The 26539-nt window shown below is 39.4% G+C and overlaps 1 protein-coding gene across 1 annotated transcript in view; it reads left to right on the plus strand.

Moving 5' to 3' along the window:
* The window catches only part of camsap2a (calmodulin regulated spectrin-associated protein family, member 2a), a 52014-nt gene that overhangs the window by 14028 nt on the left and 11447 nt on the right, over positions 1–26539 (plus strand). Inside the window, exons 3-7 of the mRNA XM_073476726.1 lie at positions 9182–9340; positions 11239–11322; positions 19016–19048; positions 20113–20254; positions 21022–21161. Coding sequence (XP_073332827.1) covers positions 9182–9340; positions 11239–11322; positions 19016–19048; positions 20113–20254; positions 21022–21161 — 558 coding nt within the window. The remainder of the gene's footprint in view (positions 1–9181; positions 9341–11238; positions 11323–19015; positions 19049–20112; positions 20255–21021; positions 21162–26539) is intronic.

Genomic DNA, 26539 nt, shown 5'->3' on the forward strand with positions numbered 1-26539 from the left:
ATGGTGATTCTGGGAGCTTTGTTTTCAGAGGAAACAGCTCCTGGTAGAGTTACCCAAGGCAAATTGACCCCAGGTGAGGGGCCAGACTAAAAATGGTTCAAAGACATTACCTGTATGGATCGGTGTGTTTGGTCTCATTGGGGAGATTGCAGGTGAGTGCCTGGTGGCTCAGCCTGAAGAAGTAACCCACCCGTAAATGGATAATTTCACATAACTGCATGTTGAGAAAATAAATCCTGCTGTAACTACTATATGTTTTTCAGTGCAAGAGACAGAACACCTTGAAGCTCTCAGTTCAGTGTTGGAAATAGGTTATACACACACATTTCCTCACTTGTTTGAATAAGATTATTCTACATTACTATTTTTTTGCAGGGTGAGAAGTTTATGAAGCAGTTTTCCATGAAAAAGCTTTTTTTTTAGTTTTTCACTGGTGAATGTGTAGATTTTAAACCATGTAATGTTATATCTTCTGATCTGGTGTAATGGCTCAGTAAGCCTATTATACTAATAGAGAAAATCTGTTTCATTTTCTCTAAAGAATTCAGAGCAGGGGATTTTCTGACAAATCATTTCTTACTCTTCATATCTTAAAATATTCACCTGGTGTTTCCTTATTACTGACATTACAAATGTAAGGACTGGTGAGGCTGTAGCAGCACTTAATCTGTAATGAATTTATGCTGCTACAGATTTAGTCATGTGCAGAGCTTCACACAGGCATCGCATATCTGAGATTACTGGAAATTTAATAAGCATTGTTATTCATTAAACTATTGTATGCATGTGCTTTAATCGTAGTTTTAGTAATGACAGGTAGAATAATAGTAAACACAATATGTTCATAATTTAAATGAATACTTCCATCAGAGAACAATACATTCACTGCATTAGGTTTTTGCATAAAATTGTCCATAGAAACGCACCAAAACTAACAATATAGAATACAATCCTCTTGCTTTCTCTCCACATCACCAGATGTTTAGCACAGTCAGTGTGCAGCCAAACAGAGAGCTGTGATCCCGAACTGTTGACTGGTGAAATCTGGCAACGCTCTGCACATAATCTGCAGCACTGTGCTCTGCTTTGTTCGAGACCCAGTTTTAGGATGCTTGCAAGGAGATCTCATATAGTGTGAAATGGAGACTATGACATAAATAAAAGAGCAAGTTTCTTGGATGAAGACGGGGTATGAGAAAACATAACTTTTTTAGAAACAATGAGGAATGATGTACAAAATTTTCCAATTTTGCAGTCTTACAGGGGTTCAGTAAATACCCATCACGTTATGTGCAAACACTCTTTAATCACTGTCCACACATGAAACAGTATCAACCCAGAGGGCCTTTTCAGACATGATGGAAGGATTCAGAGTGCAGGCATATCTCCAGGCTAGGTCAACACTGGCTGGTAGCCATGATGCTGCCCTTAGATAGTGTTCTACGGTTAGCTTTGAGGTTTCCATATAATTGCTAGGTTGGGTTTGGGAGCATATGTAGGGGGAAGGTATGCTGCTTAAAAGCTCCATTCCCACAACTGATGCCAGACCTCACAGTTGGTATTTTGTGCATCCAAAAGTGTGCATGGGCATGTGTGCAGTTGTGATTGAGAGCATTTCTTTATTTTCGCTCACAATTGGGCGAGCTGTTAAAGGAGTTATACCATATCTCCATTTGGAAAGGAAAGACTGCAGAGAAAAAAGACAGAATAGGCAAAGTTTTATATTTCCAAAACCTTTTTACCAGCCTCGACAGTGTCGGCTGATAATGTTCTCAGTTTGTGAGTCTTTGTGTGTGTTTGTATATATGTCTGTTCTTTACCTCTGGACAGATTTTGCTAGAGTGCCACTGAGAATGTGAACATATTGACAGGTGTCGTGGTTGGTCTGATCCCATCACAGGATGGTCTCTACTTGATCTTTGTGGGAGAATTTGTTAATGTTCAAAATGGAGTTCTGGCTCATGTGAACAGTTAAGAGAATTGAAGCATCACCTGTGTGAGTGGTGATTAATTAACTGTTAAATGTTTCAGTTCACTTCAGTTTGAATTTTACCTCTATATTTTTTCTTAATTTTTCAATTTAGTTGTAACTTTGAAGGATTTAAACTTGATGTGTTTTTGTGTTATTGCATTTCAGAATGAGCTGTTTGTGTGTTCATTAAACTCTACTGCAGTTTTAGCCTTCATTCTCATGGAGTGACCTCGATCTCTATGGACTGTCCTGATAAAATAAAGGTTGACTTAAAAAAGATAATATTGATTAAGCAGTTTTGTGTAGAGCTGCAAAGATTGGTTGATTGGTTGAAAGAAGACTAGTTGCCAAATCTTTGATATTCGATTAATTGTTTACAATTTTTCAAGCAAAACTTTAAAACCATTTTTGGTCCAAGCAAAGTAAGGACTCACTGTCTGGGGGTTTTGGACTGTTTTCCAAAAAGCAAGAAGTAATTTAAAGATGTCACTTTGGGCTCGAAAATGATTAATTGTCACAATATTTGGCAGATTAATTGATAACTAAAATACTGTAATCATTTGTTGTATCCCCAGTATATAATAAACTGTATATTCATATGAAAAAGCACAGGTACTGCTTTTTCCTTTAACTCTGTGGTGACCTTCAGAAGAGACCAGAGAGAGAGGCAGAGCTGAGAGCTTTTCCATGTCCAGTTGAGTTGGCTGAAAATACCTGAAGTAAGACAGAGTCAATTTTTAGACATACACCCCAGCGTGGAGCCTCAGGAACTGGACAAGAGAGCTGTAATACTAAAAGCAGACTGCACTTCAATATTACGTCACCTCTGAGTTAATGTTGAATCACTGTGTGTGTTTCCTGACTCCTGAGGAGGTCCAGGAGACTAAAGTACATAAGTTTGGTTATTTGTGTTTGTTCCGGTCCTTTTCTGCTCCTATTTTTTTCTGATGGAACTTTCTTAAGAAACTTTGAAGATTGCCATAAAAAATCAATGAAGCCTTGCTCTCCAATAAAAACAACTTGGACTGATCATTAACCATGACCCTGTGAAGCCCCTTAAAGCTTTTTGCCATAAGTCGTGGTAAAGACATTACTGTACTGTAGCCATTACCTCAATTCAGATCATTTTGAAATGGAATAAAGCCAGTGTGTTGATTCTAATGATTTCACCGAAGCATTTTTTTCCGACATCCTTCATGGTGAAGTAGTGATGTATTGTGCTTCTCTCGCTACCTGGTTTAGGCCACAGCAAGCAGCTCAGACCTCTGACAATAGAGGGTTTAGTTGATTTACAACAGACACACAACACTGAGGTGAAATACATCACACACTATCTTTTGTAGGTTGCTGTGATTTGTTTTTTTCACTTGCCTTTTGTGCAATGTTAAATCAGGCTTCTACGGTGGATTTTCATCTCTCCTCTTTCACCAAGAAGCCGTATTAAAGATGAACAGTGTTTGCCTATCTCCCAGGGTGGAAATACAGAGAGCCAGCAATGCAGCGGTACAATAAAAACAGGATATTGACCGTGAAGCAGCATCGTCTTACCTCATGAGAAATCAAAACAAGATTTATGGATGTAATCAGCTTAGATGAGAAAGCAAAAAAATGCTTGTGTGTGTGTTTGTCTTTGTGTACACAGAATCGTCTATGACTGGATGAATGTGTGCAATTCATTTATCAAAGGGTGATTAAAATAGCTAAACAATAGTAGAGTTTTCATAGCATATGATAAAAGCTTGAAGGAAGTAGGAAACAAAAGGTTAGAATAAAATTATAATCACAAGGTCTCCATTTTGAATCCTGAAAATAAACATCAAAAGGATTGAATTAGCAATACTTCCCCCTCTTGCAGCTGTCCAGATACCCCCAAGAAAGGTATCTGATCCCTGAACGCTCCACTGGAGCTGCTCAGCGGCCAGCAGTGGAAGACAGAAGTTGCAATGGGCAGCTCCAGGGTATGGATATGTGCAACTGAATATAGAGTACAGTGATGCTGAAGGAAAGCATATGTGCTCAGCAAAACCTAAAGGTTAGAAAACATGATGTCATGGTGAAAACGGCTGAGCCAACGACAGGCAGGTCTGCTCTAATGAGAAAAGCTCAACCTTTCTTCCAGTGAAGAATTAACCTCTGTCCTGCTTGCCATTTTTCCTCCCTCCTCTCTTCTACTCAGTTTCTCCATCTAATTACCATTCTGCATCTGTCCAGTTACTGAAGCCTTTCTTCTTCCTTCTAGCTTTCATCTGACATTTACACATGGTCAGCTGATCCTTCACAGACTGTCCAATCCTGTCTGCGTTATACAGTGCAGCAGCTCTCACTCAGAGCAACACACTATTTGCTATTTATATATGCTTTTAGAGCAGTGCAGAGGACCTTTAAAGAGGCATTTTTTACATTTACTCGAGTATAATGAGACAGTTACATCTATTATGATGCAACAAGGAAACATAGAAGGTCTATTATAGGGTCAGCTGATAAACTGATAACTTTGTTATCAGTTTATCAGTTTATGCAAGATAACTTTGTTATCAGATTATTGATGGTCAAATGCTTGATTTGCATAGCACCACTTCTATTATAGATCATATTAATGATGAGTTTTAGTATCCCAAGCCTTTTAAGCCTTCAGACATCCCATCCTGCCATAATGTCAGAGGTTGAAATGCTATTTAATGTCAGGTTTTGTAAATTTGCGGAATTAAAATCGACATGCAGCAATGTAAGCCTTCAGAAAACTGTGTCTACAGCAAGCCATCCCTTTGAGTACAAGTAAACAACTTGAGTGCAGCTCAAGCACTTCTCTTTTCTCATCTCAAGAGTCAAACTCATGAAACTCTAAGTATGATCCATGGATGCCTTTTGAGTTCTTCAACACTGTGAGGCTTCTGTGAGGCTGCAGGAACATTGATGTTTAAATATCACAATTGAAATGTTGACTGATGTTGGCAAACTTATTGCCCCCTAATTTCAACCGGATAAAGATGCGAAACTTTTGGTTGAAATCCAAGAGTTTGAACAAATGCTAGTAATGCTTGCTTACTTCATAAATGATGCTCTAAATTTAGCTTTTTCCAGGATTTCTTGTAATTAAATGTAAACATAATTAGTTGTGTAGTGATTTACCTGACTCCTTTCATCTGCATCACTCTTTGCTCCTTCTCCTCTGCTTTCATCATCAAATTTATCACCTTTTTCTTGAAATGGTCGCGTCTGCACAAATGGAACAAAACTTTGGGTTTCAGACTTAAAATATTGGCCCAAAAAAATGATTAAATACAATTTATCCAAGCAGTTGCTATTTTCTGCCATCTTTTAGTTTCAGGTACTGAAAAAAGTTGCTTTCTCACATTATGAAGTATGCATGATCCCAGTGGCAAAACACCACAGTCCTAGAATGCACATGTGGCTCTGCCCTAGCTTCTTCCTCCAACACGATGACTTGTTGTCATCCAATAGGATCAGAGAGTGTGGGTCTGGGGTTTAGTAAACAAGATTAGTTTTCCTTGTTCTCATTTCATCTCATCAGACCTCAGCAGATACAAATCAATATCCTCAAATTGCTCAGCAGGGAGGAGGAAACAGGAGAGAAACGAGGCCTTTGAGGAATGACGCTGATCCCTTGGCCTTTTCAAAATTGGTGTCGCCTGGAGCTGATCATTTGTTGTGGGGATACAGAGCAGATTTGTAACTGTGCTCTGCAAACTGATAACAGGATGTGTATGTGTGTGCATTTGGATGTTTGTGTGTCTTTGAGATAATGTTTTACAGTGTTTGGACAGGCTAAATGAAGGCCAATAGGAAACATCTTGGCAGTATATTATTAAATGGGATTGGTTTGCTGCAGGGTTACCGGATCAGAGATAGTGGAAATTAAGCATTCAGCTAATGAAATGTCACACTGTGAAATTTAGTTCAGAGCTTTAAATGCACTTAGCAGCTAACCTGAGTGAGTGAACAACATAGCTCTTCAACTTCACTTGAAACCTCCAAGTGATGTTGGTAATGCTTTATTCTCTGCCTCTAGTGTACTGTATCAGAGTGGATCTTTAAGGGGCCACTTTAACTTTGCTTTAACTTTGATTAATTGGGTTAGCTCATGGAAAAGCTGCCGTCAAGTGTAAATATTTGGTGGTTTGATTCCTGGGTTGTGTGTGGTCGATACACAAGACAGTGCAGACTAATAGAGTGAGGAGCCAAGAACTAAAATACACATATTATAGGATTTGCACAAGCCTTACCCCTATCAACATTGTGCCACAAAGACAATGTTATTGCATGTTCAGATTTCCACATTTGGCTTATATAACTACCCATATTTCAAATTAGAATAATCAATTACATGTCAGTACTGTGTCTTGCTTCTAATATGCTCATCTACATGTAATATATAAACATGCATGAGTATGATATGAGTTAATAGGACTGTTTTCTGACCATGGAGCAGCTCTGTTCTTCTGTAGTGGTCTGTTTTGAACAAGAGGAATAATGTTTTTATGCAAATTCTGAAAGATGCTGCGCTGCTTTGAACTGAATCTGTTTCATGATGTAACATAGCTAGTTAGCATGAGCTAATTGGGTATCACTCTCAAAAACAAACTTACTAACTACCTTCACAGATTTATATCTGCAAGCAAAAGCTCATCAGTTATATTTCACGCGAGTATAATAAAGACCTGTCTCAGCACTGAGCAAGTCTAGTTAACACCTGTCTCAGGCGTCATAGTCATAGTTTGTACAATCTCCCAAAACCACAACTTCCTCCCGGGGACTTTCTGCTGTAGTATGAGAGCTTAGCAAACCTTTGGCATTGAATGTACTCAAAGGTTGTTCTCAGTTATCTGAACGAGCCCCAAATCTGGTTCTGCTCCAATTATTGGTAGTAATGAAATAACCTCTAAATACGAAGTAAAAAATACTGTTTGTAAACACTATATGGCCTTGAGTGGTCTTATATTCTTCACTGTAACAGACACAAATGGATTTTGCATTTCTCATGATTTAATTGTCTGTAAATTCCTTGTTACTTCTCTTTTTATCAGAATACTTTATTTTTTGTTTGACTTTATTGTTTCACAGACCACCCTTCTGCCTCATTATTGTAGAACAGACTCTTCTCTGTAATGTGTATTTTATAATATTTATGAGAATAGAGTGATGCTGGACAACACTGAGCTGTGACTCCATTCAGATTATTTTACTCTGACCTTTGGGAGAACACACCAACTCGTCTGACTTGTCTCATACCTGTAACACTCATAAATCATGAAGTAGTTTTGTTTTTGCTTTGCTGATACTGTTTAAGATTGGCTCGCTACAAAAGCCACTGTAAGATGAAGTTGATGTCCTTTGAATTTTGTTGTTATGGATAGTTTGAATGGGTACAAAAATAAAGCATGTCTTCATGTAAAAACCCTAGTCGTCAGCATATGGAGAGATGACACTTTAGCACTTAAGAGTTGAAACTTTTTGAATTGAATCACAAGTTATTAAAGTTGCTGTCGTGATCAGAATTTGCCTACGGCATAGATAATAAGACGTAGTCCTTGCTTTTTGTTGGAAACCAGACCAATGACATGACAAGTAACGATTGAAGGGGATAATATGGTATGATAAGAAACATTGTGGATAACGATTGAGGAAGGTATGAAAGTTTCCTTCTTAAAATACATATCCACCATTTCTATAAGTGGTGTGAAATAAATCCTCCTACACTCACTGCTACATTAGCTTTGTATGCTTAATAGTGAAACTTGATTGTGCAAAAATATTTTCATATTGTAGCGGAGAACTTGTAACCACACCTTCCTTTGCTACCTTCCTTATTTCATTGTAATGTCATAAAAGAGACTGATATGTGAGGATTTCTCAACAGCTCCTTCTGTGAGCATAGCTAAGTGCAGGAGTAGTCATACGACATGCAGCAATTATAATACTTTGGAGTCTGAGATTAACTGACATACTCTACTCCCTGATTGTTAGCACTGAACTAAATTTACCACCAATGAAAGGTAGGACAGTTGGTTGAAAATGTTCACACTTACATATTGTTGGTCATGTTCATGATTGTGTGTCCAAAAATGGATTCATAGTTTTCAAAATAAAACCCTCCAGTCAGTGATAATGATGAGTAGAGCATGTTACAGGGGATGCCAATTCTATTAATTGGGCTCTGTCGTCAGGAAGATGTTGTAATCAGGCTTCCCAATGCTAGCAAGTCGCTGTGAGCAAGGTGGGTCTTGTAACCAGGGATGAACGCACTTGTTTCCTGGGCAACAGCCACAAGGGAGCTTTCAACTGAAGACAGAGTTTCAGATGTACAGCAGCTTAGTGTTGTCCAATCATATAAATCACTGCCCTTGCAATGTCTCAGTCCCCACTCACCTTCAGTATCATGCTAATGTGGAGACTAAAAATTGGTACAACTTTACTAATGAAATAAGACCATTTTGCAGTTCTGCCCCCGTCCGCATTTAAGGAGACAATTTCACCTGTTTTGCAGTCCAAGACAAGTCTTTGGCTTTCAATAACATGAAGGAAATGGTATTTCTTATGCATATGTGTTATTTTGATTCTATTCAAGCAGATTTTCTGCCAGAGTTAAGTCATTGTATTTGTAGATGCAGTGTCTATGAAATAAACTACTTTTATTTTCTCTTCTATCTAGAAGTGCAATGACTGGTCAATTGCTTGATTAGTCCATCAAAAGAAAAGTAATCTAAAACTATTCATTACTTTAGCAAACAAAAATGTCAAACATTTGCTTATTCCAGCATTAAATGTAAGGATTCGCTGCCTTTCTGTAAATGAAGAATCTTTGGGGGTTGGACAAGGGAAGCGATTTCACTTTGGGCTCGGGGGGAATTGTGATGAACATTTTATTGAGTAGACTAAACAATTGATTGGCAGAATAATGGATAACAAAATCGATCGTTAGCTGCAGCCCTACTTCTATCATAAACCATTTTACTCTTGGCCACGGTGTGACTATTGTGGTCTGGTTTGACCTTTGTAGATGGTGATACAGGGGGACTGTAGGCTTCTGTTGGTGCATTTAATGGCAATTACTGAGAGCATTGACTTAAATCCCTCAAATATACAATACCATCTGCAGGAAACAACATCAGTGTGCTTGTATCAACTGTTACCTCAAAGCTACTCATTTTCACCCTCTTAATCTTTTTTTTGTAATGTTTCCTCTTGCAGAGCGCTCACCTGGCGATGATCGACACTCTGATGGTGGCGTACACAGTGGAGACGGTCAATGCAGAGAAGGTGATGGCCTGCATTCGCCAGTATTTAGCCTGCAACCCTGAGGAAACACCTTACGACACAGAGGATGCAGTGACTACCTGGATCAACAAGGTGAGTAATGTGAGCGTCTGTGTATATTGTTTTGTTTTTGTTTTTTCCACAAAACCAATTTAAATCAGCTTGTATTCCACCAGCCTTTGTAACCTGAAGTTGATATTTTTTAAATTAGATGCCAACTTATATTTCTTACTTCTGTACATATTATTTAAAATGACAGATACACTGTAACTACAAGGACAGATCAAAACCTGCTGGACATTAGGTTTGTACCATATCATGAACTATGAGTAAGTTAATCACCTTGTTCAGTATCTGTCCAAGCAGCAGGCTGGTGCTCATACTGCACACAAGTTACCACAGATACCTTGGCTCAGGGGCATTTCACCAAAGTTGATCTCATAGACGTTGAGCCCTGAGATTCCACAGTACACAGTGGGGTTATTCCAGTCAAAATTACTGACCTAAATACCACCAAATCGGTTTCATGTACACCACTTTGTCGTCATGCCCTGGGGTTGCACCATATGATGTCTACAGGTGAACTCACAGCACACAAGAAAATATCCTCCGGGGTGTAATTAAGTTGGGATTGTCTTTTTTTTTTTTTTTTTACTGCTTTCACTGCCTTAATAACCTTTTAACTGAATACTGTGTGTGTGCAGGAGAAATTCAGGACACAAGAAAAATGAGAATATTGTGAAGTCACATGAAATCTTTGGGCTTTTTTCCTCTGATGATGGCGCAATTTAACATTATCCACATGTTACATGCAGTACAGTATCACATGTACGAGGTGGTTGTTCTTATTAGCTATGACACTATGTGAGCTATGTCAGCTCTTCATGGCTCATGGCCCTCCTCTCCAAACTCTGCAGTTAAAACACACATTCATGTTTCAACTGACAAAGGTTTTTAAGAATGGTACTGATAATATTATTTAAAGGCTGCTGTTAAGCTATATCATGTTATACATTTTGATGATTAAAACTATAAAAAAAAAACGTTGAAAAGCAATGTGAACATTCAAAAAGAGGCCGTGCATGACTCAAATGCAACTACAAGAATACAGTACAGTGTAATTAAAAAGAAAAAATAAACATTTTAAAAACAATCCTTTCAATCCCACAGGTGATGAATATTGTCTGTGTGGTCTATCACGTGAATGTACAAAAAACACTGCTATATACACAATCTAATATTTAGTGTTTGGGCTTAGTCCAATAATCTATAGGAGCTACAAGGAAACAAATGCACACTGTTTAAAAACATTCCATAAATCGTTGTACTACAGTGCATATTATACAAAAGAAATGTGGCCAAATACCTTCATGCACTGTGTAAATCAGCCTTTTGGTGGTTGCAGATGGTTCTGGCTCCTCCATACAGTGCTACAGTCTATTTACATTCTTCTAGGAACAGTGGGCTGCTGCCAACTCTGAGCTTCACACACACACTCACACACAATCACAATAGTTAACAGGTTTGGTCGTGGAGTCCTACTGGTCGGACATATGGCTCTCTGTTGGTGTCCCTTTGTGTTGCAAAGGTCCAAAATTCACCAGCTTAACAGCTGAACCTGCTTTAACTTGATCCATATGAACTCTGAACAGGATTGAATGAGATTAGATTTTCTTCTCGACTTTACTTCAGCCTGAATAATAATTGTGTGGTCACAGTGCAGCGAAATATTGTATAATATATAACCAAATTAAATTAAATGCTTCCACTGTGGAACTCTCAATATTAACTTTAAACACAATAGACTATGGAGCCTCATTTAAACTAACAAAACAAATCTGATTTTGAATGTGAGGCTTATCTCAGAGAGCAATATGAGCTGCAGATGAAGTATTCATCATTGTCTGTTCCCTCTATTGAATTTCTGCCAATTGGTGCTGCTGCCAGGCCAACTCAGTGAAATAAAACCCTGTTTGTCCTCTCTCTTTCAGGTAAATGAGTATCTGAAAGACACTGTGCTTCAGGAGCAGAGGAAGAAGGAGACACAGAGCGCAGAGTCTGCTGGGAGTCCTCGGGTGGGCGTTTTTCCTTTTCCTTTCCTTTTTTCCCTCAGCTAACTCAACACTAACTTTACATGAATTTAGAGTACAGATATCACCAGTTTGATGGACAGTTTCAAACAAGCTAAGTGTAAATCCTCAACCCCACTAAATGGATTTACTCCAACACTCATTTTGACGGACAGATATTTGTCCCCGACCTCTGTCACTTTAATATCCGGGTCCAGTTTCCTCAACAGATCTTAAGCCCTTTAAATCATTGAAGAAAGTCTGACTCACATATGTCTGAGCTTTAGATCAGTCTGCATTTATTAAATGAGAAAGAGAGTTATATCTTTAACATCATAACAAGTTTATCTACCCTGAGTACTGTAACAAGCTTCACTCACTTCACTTGTGCCATAACGAACAGTTCAGTGCTTACTGGTCTAATTAGAGCAGCAGTCATTTAGTGTTCAGGGTGCTGCCCGCGTCCATATCTGTTACATAACTGACTCTAGTGCCAGCAGGGATTTCTGATGCTGTAAGACAGGCTGATGTGGCCTGTGTGTTTGTGGGGGGTCTGTTTATCTGTGTATTTATTATGTATTTGAGTAACCGGAGCAATCTGTGTTTGGATTCTGTAGTTTGACACTACATTTGCAATAAATGGTTTACAATAGATCATGATTCACTGAATAATGCATTCACTCACTGGTGGAAATAAATCGATTTAAATTTCACATTAAAGCTATTTGTTGCCACTTATACATTTCACAGTCAGCTCCATGTAATTTGTGTCTGTGCGAGTGCATATGGGCTGTGAGCTGCTGAGTAAAACGTGGCATGTGATACGTGTTTTGGATATTTAGTAAGATAGTAATATGACACAGGTATAGACCATGTTTTCTGTGTAATGATCTTTTCTGTATATTCGTTATACATTCAGTAATTTCTTGTTGTGACATCTGTTCACTTACAAATACAGACTGATTAGATGGAAAGACTGACTTTTCCATGAAGATTAAAATATGAATTATACATTCAAAGATTGAAAAACTGGGTAATATATTAGTTGGAGTAATGAACATGGCTGTTGGTTTGTCTATCAGTGTTTCCCAAAGCCGTGGATGATGTCCTTAAATCACTTGTTTAGTCTACAACCCAAAGATATTTAGTTCACAGTGATAGAGGAGTGAAGAAACCAGGAAATTTTCACATTTAAGATGCTGGAATCGATAAATTATTACTTTTCATGCCTCTGCGCCAGCAATAGCTGTGGCCGGAGGCATTATGCTTTCAGGTTGTTGCGATATCTCAAGAACTGACTCAAGGATGAACTGGGGCACCTATTAGCTCAGTTGGTAGAACGGGCATCCCATGTACAGAGGCCTTGTCCTCGCTGCAGCGGCCCGGGGTTCGAGTCCGACCTGTGGCCCTTTGCTGCATGTCACCCCCCCTATCTCTCATCCTGTTTCCTGTCATCTCTGAGCTGTCCTATCAATAAACCAAAAAAAGGCCAAAAAAATACTGTCAATTTTAGTTGAAGCTTTAGCTTTTTGGTCAAAGATGATGTCACACTCATGTCTCCACCTACATCCTCGTCCTTCATGCTTTGACGCTGTTTCATTTATGATGCAGCAGTTTTTCAGGAAGAAAAGTGACCTCTGACTGGTTTTTGAATGATACAAGTTTCAGTCACCCATGAAAGTCATGAACCCCCTCACCATGCGTTAGATAATGAGGAGAAACTTCGGCTCACACTCATCTGCAGCAGTAATTCAGTCTTCACTCTCTTTTCTCATTAATTTCTTTTTTCTGCATTTTAATGTTGTCCTGCCCTAAAGCCTCTACTCCACTCCTCCACTCCGGAAACTTCATTCAATTAGACTTGTCCTCAACCATTCTCCTGGGTCATGCCTCTACTATCACAGGCTACACACTGTGACTCAACACCCTCAGTGATGCTGCTTTGTAGAAAGGTTTAGAGAGTTAGAGACAGTGTACCTAAGGGAAAATATTGCAACCCTGTCCCATGTGTTTTAGCCTGTGGAGAGTTGAAATGGAGCACTGCAGTGTTTATGTGTGTGTGTGGTCCCCGTCCCAGTCCCAGGGCTGTGCAGACTTCCACTGGGTTTGATGCTGATCTGACCAGTCACTGTGCAGACACAGCACTGCCATAGCTATCCCTCCTGAACACACCGGCTTTTAACTGGTGAAGTTGCATCCAAATAAGTGACATCATTTCATCATTAGATTTATTGATGCTTGTTGAAGAAGAAAACTCTCTCTGAAACTGGATGACAGAAACCACAACAGAGTCACAGTGAAGTCAGCCTGTCACTGACTGGATGTCTCACATGTGGAGCCACGCTCAGTCACGATGTGAGTGTTAATACATCTGATTGTTTGGCCCCCAAGCCTAAGAGTTGGCCTTCAGTGACATCATCCCAAAGCTGGGGGCGGCTTATGCGCATTGATGTGTGCTTGTGGTCGCCGTCTCCCTCTCTCTCTCTCTCTCTCTGTGTCTCTGTCTCTCTCTTGCTTGTGGCTGACATCTTTCAGGTCATTGGATGGTGCACTTTGAGGCTTTCAGATCAATAAAAGCACACTCGTATAAGTCGTTGTCCACCCGCAGCTGCTGAAACAAATTCTGCTTCTGTCTGTGGTTTTCTCACCATGAAGTTTAAATCAGATATTTAAAACAACAGTGATTTCTGCTGTGCTGTAGTTTTGAATAAGCCAACTTTTATGACATATTGAATTGTATCATCCTGTACTCAGCACGTTGTTTTTAATTGGGACAGTTTTTGAACTTCACTGTGCATCTGACTTCAAGGTCTTGCTGCCTCAGACGAGAGACATTGCGTAACAACTGCTTGCTGTGTTGGCAGACGAAGGCACAACGGTCAGCGTCTCAGCTATTTGAATTTAATAATGGCCTTGCCTTCATCCTTGTAGAGGTTTTTTGTGTCTTCTCCCTTTCATTGTTTCAGATTTTATTATGTTTACATGTGTGAGCATAATTCCTACCAGGTTGCCATAAAACCACCAGTGTTTTCCAACTCTCTGTCCTTCCTCTGCCTCTGAAACCAGCCTCAATTTTTTTCACACAATGTGTGTCGGGTGTACTGTATTCCTTGTGACTCATATATGTCAAGAGAAAATCACAAATGTATTCAGTTTTAAATTCAGACCAAACAAGGCCTAAGCATTGCCTGCTTCGTTAGCAGCACCCTCACAATAACATAAGTTGATTGGCCCAAATAGAGGCGAAGGAATAAATTGGGGTCTTAGTCAAAACAATGAGTCAGAACAAGATGAGAAATTTGTCAGTAATTAGCAATTGACATTTTTACATAGTGGAAAATAAGCACAGAAGAATTGAAGAAAACAAAGTAAGTCAAACTGCACTAATGTGCAAAAAATAGTGCGCTACTATTTTTTTTGCTGATGTCTAGCAGCTCCATCTATCCTCCCTCTATCCCTCCATCACTCCCCACCTCCCCAGACCTTCCCCCCTTCTGTCTTTGCAGTGACTGCAATCAGTCTGACTGCAGTGTGAGTCACGCAGGGAGCTTCTGTCTCAGTCAGACGCAGAGAGACGTGTACCCAACACTGTAGAGTCACCTGGGCAACAGTGTGTTTTCATTTTAGCCTACTGTACAGTACACAGAGGTGAAGGTGGGTGCAGGTTGGGGGGGGGGGGGCACTGCAAAGGCAACGTCAGGACAGAGAGGAAAGGACTAATCCTTTTTTAGTTGCAAACGCTGAGCTGCAGCTCAGCCGGACATGTCTGGCTTCAGAGGATGAACTTTGATGGGAAGAGAGAGAGTCGCAGGATGATTGAAGTTGAGGTGGATGGGGTGCATGTGTGTGTAGTACTTGAACATGAGTTTAATATGATGTGTATGTGTGTGCTTTTCTTTGATGAGATGATGGATGAGGCCTTACTTCTCCACAGGGGTTTGATTAGTGGATATAACAGATTTTAGACCCTGTTTAACCCTGCTTAGCCCACAGTCTTAGATCAGCACTTTAGATGTAGACAGTCTTCATCCCCTCAAACTGGGGCGGCGGGTTGAGAGTCATGTATTCAGTCTATGAAAGGTCCGTTTGACCACTTAATAGGCGATTTGTGAATGATTTGTAATCATTTGTGTCATCAGACTGATCTGCTGCTTAATACCTCTACCTTACTACATTTGGGAGACACACATTGTACTCCACTACATTTATTTGAAAACTTTAGTTACTAGTTACTTTGCAGATTGCAATCAGAAAAATGCTAAATATAAGATCCGATAATTAGCCGACCCAAAAAATAAATAAATAAATGTATGATTTCACTTTTACCTGTACTTTTGATACTAATGTACATTTAAGATCAGATACTGCACTATCTGTATGGATGACTTTCACTTTTACCAAAGTAATATTTTAATGATATCTTTACTTTTACTTCAGCATGACTTTTGGGTACTTTTTACAACTTTGCTCCACTCCTGCTTTGAATGGCTGCATTACAGTAAGTGATGTAATATTCTGAACTTACCAGACTGTTCTTGTTCTAATAATCATTATACCAAAAGTGCTGATGATTATTTATCAAACATCTCATACTCAATAGCCTTGCCTACAACATTGCATTTGGTCAAAAATGTCATAATATTTGATTTTGTTGACCAGTTCTAGCATTTTTAAGTGCTTTTTTGGAGATTTCCTATAGAGATTTGGAGATGTAGCCTAAAAATATCATTATACTATTTTAAGGCCTTATCACCCAGTCCTACCCTAAACTCAGCTCCTGTTTACTTATTGTTTCTATCTCTGGATGATAAATAGACATTTTTAAAGATTCTTTGTAAGCAGAAACTGTAGGATTATAATAAAAATCAATGAGAATCAATCAATGTTTTACTAATAACTGTTGAGCCATTATCATAAATGTTATTTTTGTTTATATTTTAGTCCTGCATTGGTATACAATATTATATTTAATGTCATTTCAAACAGTTAAAAACAAGATATCTAATGTAAATTAAGTGGTTTACATACACTGCATGGCGTAGATGATGTACAGTATGGGCAGTTGAGGGAAACGATAAAAATGCCAAATGACAGGCTAAGCTAAGCTACTGTATTTGTAATTGTTCTAGTAATGTTTGAATCTGATTCTTGAGTATGATCACAACCCAAGGCCTGATCTGCCCCTGTTCTGTCTCATGCCATGCTCCCCTCCTGTCAACCAAATGCTCAACTTGGCCTGTTAGTCTGTATTGACTTTGTCTGGCCATGTTTTGGGGGCCGCTTTTTAGCGCTTGACTTGGAGAGGTGAAGTAAGGGCAGTCTCCCTCTCTGTCTACAAATACCTTTATGATATAACTGAATTTCAGAGCGGCACAGCAGATGGCTCAAGTCGGGAATCTTGGTCCTGTTTTGAAGTCATGTATCAGAATAATCTTATTTAAACAATACAGCAGGGGCATCTTTGTGTTTGATGAATGTATGTTAACACGAGTGACAAAAATATCTAAAAATATTCATGGCATAATAATGAAAGGGGCTCACATATACGATGCATAACATAGGGTAAGTATTAGACCATAAACGCAGGATTACTCACAATATACTCTACAGTATTTCTACACTATCACTATCCAAATGCTGTGCTGTGAGGGGAAAAAATACACAAAATATGGAGTGTTTTTTGATGGATGGATATAATCTTATCTCTCTACGTTCCTGCCCTGCGACACATCAAGAGACTCACATTCATGCTTTGACATCCGCTTCACAGACAGTCCATTCACTGGCCAATAGATACAACTGATTAACTAATATGTCATATGTTAGATTACATTAGGTGTCTTTGATAGCAATAAACTCTTTCTGGTGACTCAAATTAGCATTCAGAGAGCTGAGACATTAATCAAATCAGGAAAACCCAAGAAAGCTGCAGCTGATCTTCTCATCCTCTTGCTGTCTTTGTTATTTATTTTGGGGGTTTCAGTACAGAGCTCCTGTATGTTCTCCCGAGTCGTGGCTCGCCTTTGAAGTTGAGCACTTGCCAGCTACTTTGAGTGGTACTCACACTTGGTTTTTTGATGTTTCCAGGTAGTGTGGGTATTAGCTTTTAACTGAGGCAAGCCTCTCCTCTTTTGGAATCAGCTTACATTGTCAGTGGATAGCTGACAGTTTGGATGCATTTATGCAGTGGGATTGTCTTTTTTTTCTCTTCTTTTAGCTACTTGAGGAATTTAAATGCTATCCCTTTTAGTCACAATAAGATATAAACTTACTGATTGTGTTGGTGCCATCAAGTGTCCCTTAATTCTAAGATTCATTTCAGCTATTTCTTTTTTCCATTGTTTTAAAGTCGGCACAATTCACATTTTTGCTGCAACACGGAGTCTAATGTTCTCAGGGTCCTATATCCCCCAGATATATATCCAGATGGGTGACAAAATAAGGGAAAAACCTGAATATACGAGTAAAGAAACACTACAAATGCAGACACTTTCATACAGGACATACATGGACATTGAATGGTTTGATGAGAATGAAAACAATGTTAATAAATTGAACACACTACGAAAATGATGGTGTCCAGAGACTAGGAGGTTGACGTTTTTTCATTTTTAATTGTCACCTATCTGTATGCCATCTAAAGTGGGAAACGCAGGAAACTACCCTTGGAACATATAGGACTCTGGGAAGACAGATACGTTCCCTTCAACCCATCAGCAATGAATTTAGAGAAAACTTGTGGGTTTAGGGACACTTTGAATCCTCTAACTAACAAAATCAGGTAGTGAATTTTAAAGGTCAAAGAGGAAAGTATGTAGGATTTAGGAGGTCTATTTGCAGAAAAAATGTATTAGTTTAATTTATTTATTAGTGTATAATCTCCTGAAAATAAGACTTGTGTTGTTGTTACCTTAGAATGAGCCTTTTATATCTACAGAGGGAGCAGGTCCTCTTCCATGCAGTCTGCCACGTTCCTACAGTAGCCCAGAATGGACAAACCACACCAATCTAGAGAAGGATTTTGCATTCTTAGTGGCCACCATAGGTAGTCCTACGCACTCGTAAGGGTAGTGGATGATCTTTTTTTTTCAATTTGCAACCTCACCGCTAGATGCCACAAAATCCTACGCACAGCACCCTTAAAAGACAGTAAAAATAGATATATACCTATTGATGGGCACATTAGTTGTCAGAGGAATGAAACAAGCATATGTCAAGCAAATTTTCTTTCATTTTTTATTATACATTCAGTATCATAAACAAATGTTTGTGCATTCAGGTTTAGATTCTACTATGCCACCGGCTCAGTCAAGATATTGTGTTAACCAAACACTTTCATACAGAATTTGAAATGTTCTTTCAGTTATTGATCCATTTAATAAGAGAAATTGTGACCCCCAAAACTATTCTATATTTGGTCTACCCAAAACTAAACTCTTGTCCTGTGGACGTATAAGCAGCAACCTCCTAAGATACACGCTGAAAACTCAACACTGCATTACACTTAATGCAATTCCAGGGTTATTTGGGTTGCGTGGGCTTCTTTTCTTATGCTCTCAATAACACAGAGATTCTCTGCGTTTGATCTCACAGCTGTCATGTCTTTCCTTTTATTACTAAATCGCATTACTAACTAATCTCCCTAACAGGTATGTCTTTGTTGTTTGTTGTTTGTTTTTCTTTCGCTGTGCTGCTACAGTCTCCAACCAAGTGGTACATGAAGCTTGTGCCTGTAAGTCAACTAATGAGTGCTATGCTCTTTCATCTGTGTATCCATAGTGACCGTCTCCACTCCCTCCTCCCTCCCACCTCTCTCTGTCTTGATTGCCATCCATTTTATCGCACGTGTGCATCAACCTGTGACTTCACTGTTACATAAACACAGCTTTTCTTTCTCCTCCCGTGTTTAGACTAACAAGTGTTCCCTTGTGCTGCATCCATGTGATTTACTGTACAGCGAAAAAAGAGAAGAGTAGAGTTTTTGCTAATGTGAAGGTCCTTGACAGAGGAACTAGACACCCTTGGGGAATCACTGAAGAGGTCCCAGGGGATTAGATTAAGAAAAAAAAAAAAAATGTTATTAGAATTTCATTTCAGAGACGGGATGTCTGGGAGCAATTGGCATTAAATTGTTTCAGAGTACCAGTGCCAGTTCTCACTGTAGGCCTGCCTGTAACATCCACTCTTTTCACCTCAAACATTACTGTATGTGTTTTTAATAAAAAGTCATTTATATTCATGCCACTGGGCTGCACTCAGATACTGGACAGGATAGTTTGACAGTTTTTCACAAAGAATGCTGTTTGTAAAAACTCAGTGTTTAAACTAGTTGAAAATGCTCAACATGTAGAGAATAATAATTTGGTATTATACTACAAGAGCTAAGATGATAACATCTGGAAAAATAATCAGTGAGTTACCTCAGTGGTAACCATAGTCACTGTAGTGGGCTTTGTCGTCTCTCAGTGGGCTCAGTGTGATTGTTTTTTTTCTCAAACAATTTAAAGCTTTTAGTACACATGCTGTAAGGCTCCAGAGCAATTCAATTACCTTCATACATGAGTAAAACTAATGAAGCCTTGATGAGTTCTGAAGTGTTTGTTCCTGCTTTAAAGACACAATAAAGACACAGCTGTTGTGATGGCTGCACCATTATACATGACTAATTTTATAGCTGTACTTAATGATTAAAAACAACAGGACGGGTCTGGCCCAGTAGGTACTGTACTGTAGATGTAGGCAGGGTGATGTTTCACGATGCTTTTAATTTATAGTTATGTATTTTATGTTCTGCAGGCTCGCTACAGGAAGGAGCAGGCCTTGACCCAGCCGGTTCCATGGATCCCCCCGGTGGACAATCTGCTGAAAGACAGCACAGACGGCTCGGCCCTCGGTGCTCTGCTGCACTTCTACTGCCCTCAGCTGCTACAATTGGATGGTAAGGAGCATGTTGTTGTTAGCTGAAGTAGAGTTTGTGTGTTGGTTTAGGGTAAGACGTCTGCAACAAAGCACAAGGTGACCGTGACTTATCGGCAGGAGTTTAGGAGCTCTGTTGACCATTAAGCAGTTTCTGCTTCTGCTGAAATGGTAAACATCTGTTTTCAGAAAGGATTTTAACTCCATGATATAAATGCTCATATTCAAACCAAAAATATGCATAAGTATTCTCTTTTTTTACTTATAGCATTTGTTTTTATCACTCTTACATTTTCAGAGTAGAAAAACAAATCTGAACAGACAAGTTACAGTATTTGGGGAGGTGTTTGTGCCATTTTGTCCCCTGCCTGTGAATGGCTCATTCACTAGATCAAAGATCAGCCACCAACAAAAGATGTAACACACTCACATCACATTGCTGATAAAGTATGTTGATAACAGGCCCAACAAACACACATATTCACACACAAGCATTCAATTGACCTGAAAACATCACTGAAACAAAACATCAATCACTCAACACTTTTAACACCTTAAATGTTAGAACACACAGCTCCACCCACAGCTTGATGACATGCAACCTACTGTCATGATTTGGTCAGTCAATCACAAACTGTTGTCAGCAGTTCCTTCCTAAAAGCTCCTCTACACACACGCTGAAGCCACCTCTGAAAGTCTCTGAGGTGTGTGTTAAAACCAGAACCCCTTCAGCCATCAAATTCATCCTGACGTCACTCTGACACCTGATGGCTCCCTCTGTCCTCCCAGATGTATGTCTGAAGGAGAACATGACGCTGGCTGATCGCCTATACAACCTGCAGCTCATACAGGACTTCTGCAAAGACAACCTGAACAGCTGCTGCCACTTCAGCCTGGAGGACATGCTCTACGCCTCCTCCGCCATCAAGGTACTGCTACAACCTGGCTGCATTCATGTCGTTTTATTTCAAAAATTAGATATTTGCTACTCCAGTTCACTTCACCCTATGGTGCTTGTAAAGTTTAGTCAGCAGCAGGTCACTGCAAGTTTGGAGCCTCTATTTTTTATTTTTTATTTAATTAATAAGAAATTATATTTGGGAAATTACATTTTTAATTGTCCCTGTAGTAGAGTGTGTGTTTTGAAAGGCTATTAGTTTTTGTAAATTGAACTTTCAGTTCTTTCTAGGCTCAGAGAATAGCAATCTCTGGAGTGATTTGATGCTTGTGTTGTGATGCTGAATCAGTGGTGTCCAAAGCTTCTCTGCAAAACCGGTTGTCCACTCTTAAATTGCTTTTACACTTGGTGTGTACCGGTCTTTACAGTCTTGGAGAAATATCTGGTGGAATATAAACTGCTGAACTCCTGATTTGTTGAAACAGAACACTTTAAAATGTACCGAGTGCATGCCAGCAGAGAGTAGAAAACCCACCATGGCCGTTAACATAAAATCCAAGGAAGTGGTTGTTTTCTTTTTTAAAAAAACCTAAGAATACTGTCAGGTCTTAGTTTCCACATTTACAAAATCAACAAATCAAAATGTTGAGTTATATTTAAGTTAATTATCGTTTCCTTAAGCGGTTACAAATCCTGTACGTGTTAATTCATTCATGAGTTTTTCAAGAAAACAGATTAGAAAACCATACAGTGTGGTGTCCAATGAGGGAGGCTAAATGAAATAGGAGAAACAAGCAGCTCTGTCAGCCAGTGTGGTGAGTCATGCTGTGGAAAAACCATTCAATCCAAGCTAGCTGTCTTCACCAACCACAAGCATGGAGAGCTGCACTAACCCTGCTCTCCCAACATGTCTGCATATATTTTTTCATTCTTTCCTCACACACTCCTCGTGTCTCTTTATTAATTTCCTTCTTTAATTTGCCTGTTTTCTTTTTTCCCTTTTCTAATTTTCCTTCTCCAATTTTTCTTTCTTTCTTTCTTTCTTTCTTTCTTTCTGTCTTTCATCCTTTCTTTCTTTCTTTCTTTCTTTCTTTTTTGCTTCATCTTGACTTTATGTTTTAATTTCTCTGTTCTCAGTCATTTTCTTTCTCTCGCTTTCTCTCACTGACGCACTCCTTTTCTCTCTATTACTCACAGCTCGGTCCTCTGTTCATTCTGACACCTCTCTTCTCATGCCAATATCCCTTCTGTGTGTGTATGTGTGTGTGGTATCAAGGTTGTCAGCTCCTGATGTGAGATTATTGATTGCAGTTTCTTTGTATATAAATGTGTGATGCTGCAAGAGTTCATCTGTCAGAGGAATAGCTTGGGTACAGTAAACATCACTTCCGCACCTACCTTTCTTTCTTTCTCAATAAAAAACAGGTGTATACGCCTAGTGTATAGGTCACCTGAGATCAACCAGGTGACAGTATTATCAGAAGGCTTTAAACAGTCGAGGGTGTTGTTCTTACAAGTAAAGAACAACGTTATCATAGTCGTACTCTTCATGTATTTTTTTACTTGGTCAGAGCCACTACTGGTTGTTAACAGCTCTTATTCTCGTCCTTATGGTTCTATTATTCCCTTTTTTGCTCAACACCAGTGTTGCGATACATCATTAATGAGAAACAAAGTCTTACGTTGGAGAAACACATGCTATATGTATGCACCAGAGCATGTGCAATACGAATATTATTTTTCTGTAAAAGGTCTACTTTGGTTCCATAACAAATAGTTCTATGTGTTTAGTTGTGTTCATGTATGTATTTTTGTCTGTGCAGAAAGCCTTTTCATCAAATAGGCACAGTGGCTACTAGAGGCCACAATTCCCACAACTTCCTCAAATAGCAACTCCCACTCTCCTGCCACATGAAAAGGCACCATAACTGCCACCATAAAGGCAGCATACTACTATTTTTCTGGTGGTTTGGTGCAACTTTGTGACCGCTCTGTCTGCTGTTTTTTTGTGTTTGTCCCTGATGTGTCCATCTCAGTGAGTTTTGCCCAATAGCTGCATAAGCAGTAGGAAAAAAAAGAAAAGGTGATGTGTCTTGATGATATTGACTCTGCCTCAGCATGTCCTCTGACTGAGAAATGTTTTTCACAGCAGAGACTGAACACACAGTTCACTGAAAGGACAAACGTCAGTAAACTAAAAATCAGCTTTCAAGCTACCTTAAACTTAAAAACATGCTGTTTACAGTGCAGCTGGAGATGTTTCCATCCTGCTTTTAAGAGCATTTTATACACACTAAATCAAATATATTAGCCGGCTGTGTTGAATTGATTACATGGACTTTTTGGACACAAGACTTGGAAATGATTGTTCTTTATATACAGTAAATGGAATTGGTTCTTGCTATTGCAAGTGCTATTTGTCAGAAATATTGATATTTGTACTCATATTAAAGTTATTTATATAAAACATGATAAATCAGGGATAAAGCAATAATTTCCGCATCATCCATCTCGAACTCTCAGCAGCCCACAGCTCAAACACATCGACGAAACGCACAGCATCAAAAAAGAAATAATTGAGTCCTGTGAACGAGCCAGTAGCCGTATTTTGCTGACACTGATTTCACGAGGGATAAAAAAATATCCCAGCAGGGAAGAGTTATTGCCTGAGAGCAGCAGTGCAGCCAGAACTGCACACAGAACCAGTTAGATTCAGTAACCTTGACCCAGTTTCCAGGCAGTCACACCCTCAGTAGCTGTACGCCATGGCCCGTCATACTAATGGAGACTTTATTATAGAGATCGAGCTGAGATGTTTAACAGGGAGGGGGAGTGAAAGAGGTGTTGATGTGGAAGAAAATGGAAAGAGGAGAGGAGAGATGAGGAGGAGCAATAACACTTATACCAACAGACAGTTTGAAACAGTTAGAGAGGAGATGGAAGAGACTAATGGAGGGATAGAGTCTTTGGGGAACTTGACGATGTGTTTAAACGTGCCCAAGTGTTCCTGTGCTAATCCCTCCATCTAATCCCTGGTTTAAATTTTCCATTTAGAATAAAGAACATAAAGTAAGACAGATGGCAATCTCTCAATTGTGATTGAAACACATGGATATTTTGGACAAAAATAAACAAAATGCAACTCATGTATTTCTTATTATTAATAAATCTGCAGATTCCTTGTCTGAAAAATGCCCATTATAATTTGTCAGAGCCAAACACAACGTATTGAACTCTCTTCTTTTGTCCAACTGACTGACAGAAATAACAATCACTCAAGTATCAAAGTATCAAATACATTTTGTATCAATCAACTTACTGACAAACAGACTCACTGTTATGAATGAATGTTAATACAAGCTGTTAATTGTGAGATAGAGGTCATAAATTCGACTGCTTGGCTGAGCAGCATTCACATGGAGGACATCATGACACAGTAATGGAAAGCAAGACCTGACAAGTTTTAAATGAGCTCAGGTTAAAAACGAGGGTGTGAGACTTTCATAGATATTTATCAGTTAGCCAGAGAAATCAGTCTTTATGTGCAGAAAATTGGAATTGAGCCTGAAGCTTCTCGGCCTGAACATTTGACAGCTGCCCTCACACACACACACACACACACACACACACACACACACACACACACACGCTCCAGTCTGTGTGACATCCCTGTGTCAGATTCCATGTGCCTCTTTTTGGTTGAATATGTAGAGCGTTAAAGGCCTGACCACAAGACATGGAATGAAAGTCGACATAAAACACAACATTTTGTACATTTGATGAAGACAGAATTATTCTCCATTATATACAGTGGGTCTCTATAAAGAGACAATAGACTCGCCTCTGGTACCCAACCCCCAATGCCATAGAAAACACACATTACTCAGGGCTATTCATTCCTAATGGACACCAGGCTTGTAAATCACGTCAACCCACTCCCATTTACTGACTCTTCATTTAATTAATTTACAGCACATCTAAATTACCATCTGTGGATGCAACAAGGAGAAATGAAATTCACCAGCTCTGGGCTTTCACCAGCTTCTTTTTTTTTTACTGGAAGGTTTGTAGCAGACATGCTGTGGTTGCCCTGAGGAAGGCAATTAACACACTTTCTGTAATTCATAAGCTGCCTCTTCAGCATGGCTTTCAGTCTGTTGATCATTTGTCATCATTTGATGTCAGCAATGAAGAATCGACTGTATGTTTTTCAAGTGTGTAGCTATATTAAACGCAGTCTGGGTTCTCTGTTTGATTTACTGAATTACACTGTATTCGAGTCATTAGTTTGAGTTATTGGCATTGAGCAGGTAAAGAGCACAAGGATCATGTGATGCTCAAGTAATGACTGGTCTTTTCAGTGTCATATCCTTTCATCAATTTGTGCACTAAGTTCCTTACTTGATGTGTTGGTGTCTCAGTGTGTGTCCACTGCAGACATTTAAGCATGGAAGAAAATTCTTGTTTATATTTTGTTTTTTATCATTAGTAATGTAATGCAAGCCCAGGGTTTTCAGTGGGCATTTCAGGGCAGCCTGATAAACTTGGCGGAAAATCAAGACAGTGGCTTTTCCAAGTTGGAGTGAGCTTGACTTTCTGTGTGTTTGGCTGTAGGACCTAGATCCTTTAATCAACCCTCTTGCCCAGTGATTCTTGACATTAATGCTCAGTGAAGGCTCAGTGTGTGTCTGCGCTTAGTGTCCTGCTGAGTTGGTTAATGTACAGTAATTTGCGTGGTGTCCAGCTTTGTGCTTTTATGCATGCAAACCTTAAACATTGCCAGTGCATTTGAATGTTACATAGGTCATGTGCAAGTGTGTGCATGTGCAGTACATGCATGGTGGGCTGTTTGAACCCATTTCTGTAGAGTGGATTAGCTCAGTCTACCCCCACCTCCCTCAACCCCGAGCTCTCTTCGAGTAATCACCAATCAGGTCCCTGTTTTCATCCTGAGAGTGACACATGCTCAAATCTCCAGCAAACAGATCTGGCAACACTGCAGACCTGGCGAGGGAGTAATGCCATTCTGTGGGGAGCTAGGCGGAGTGGTGGTGCGGCGGTTGGTTGTTTGGGGATCTGTGTGAGTGTGTGCGACTGCTGACTGGTGGTATTAAGCGATAACACTCACACCTGGTGTGTCAGTAGTAGTCAGAAGGACAGATGGGGAGAGAGAAGTCAGGCTGGGCTTTCTGCCACAAATCTCGGCCGGGCGGACCATAGGAGATCTTTGCCTCTTTTTATTTATTTCTTCTTTTATTCGTTCGTCGAGAAATGCTTCACATGCTGTGAACACACCTAAAGGTAACCAGCATTTGGTATTTGACTAGCTGTTTGATAGTATTTCTATGCTAAAGAGCTTTTAAACCACAGAGTTGTGAGAAGGGCAAATGTAACTCAAAACAAAGCTTG

This window comes from Pagrus major, chromosome 11 (assembly GCF_040436345.1).
Source record: "Pagrus major chromosome 11, Pma_NU_1.0".
Classification (NCBI taxonomy): domain Eukaryota; kingdom Metazoa; phylum Chordata; class Actinopteri; order Spariformes; family Sparidae; genus Pagrus; species Pagrus major.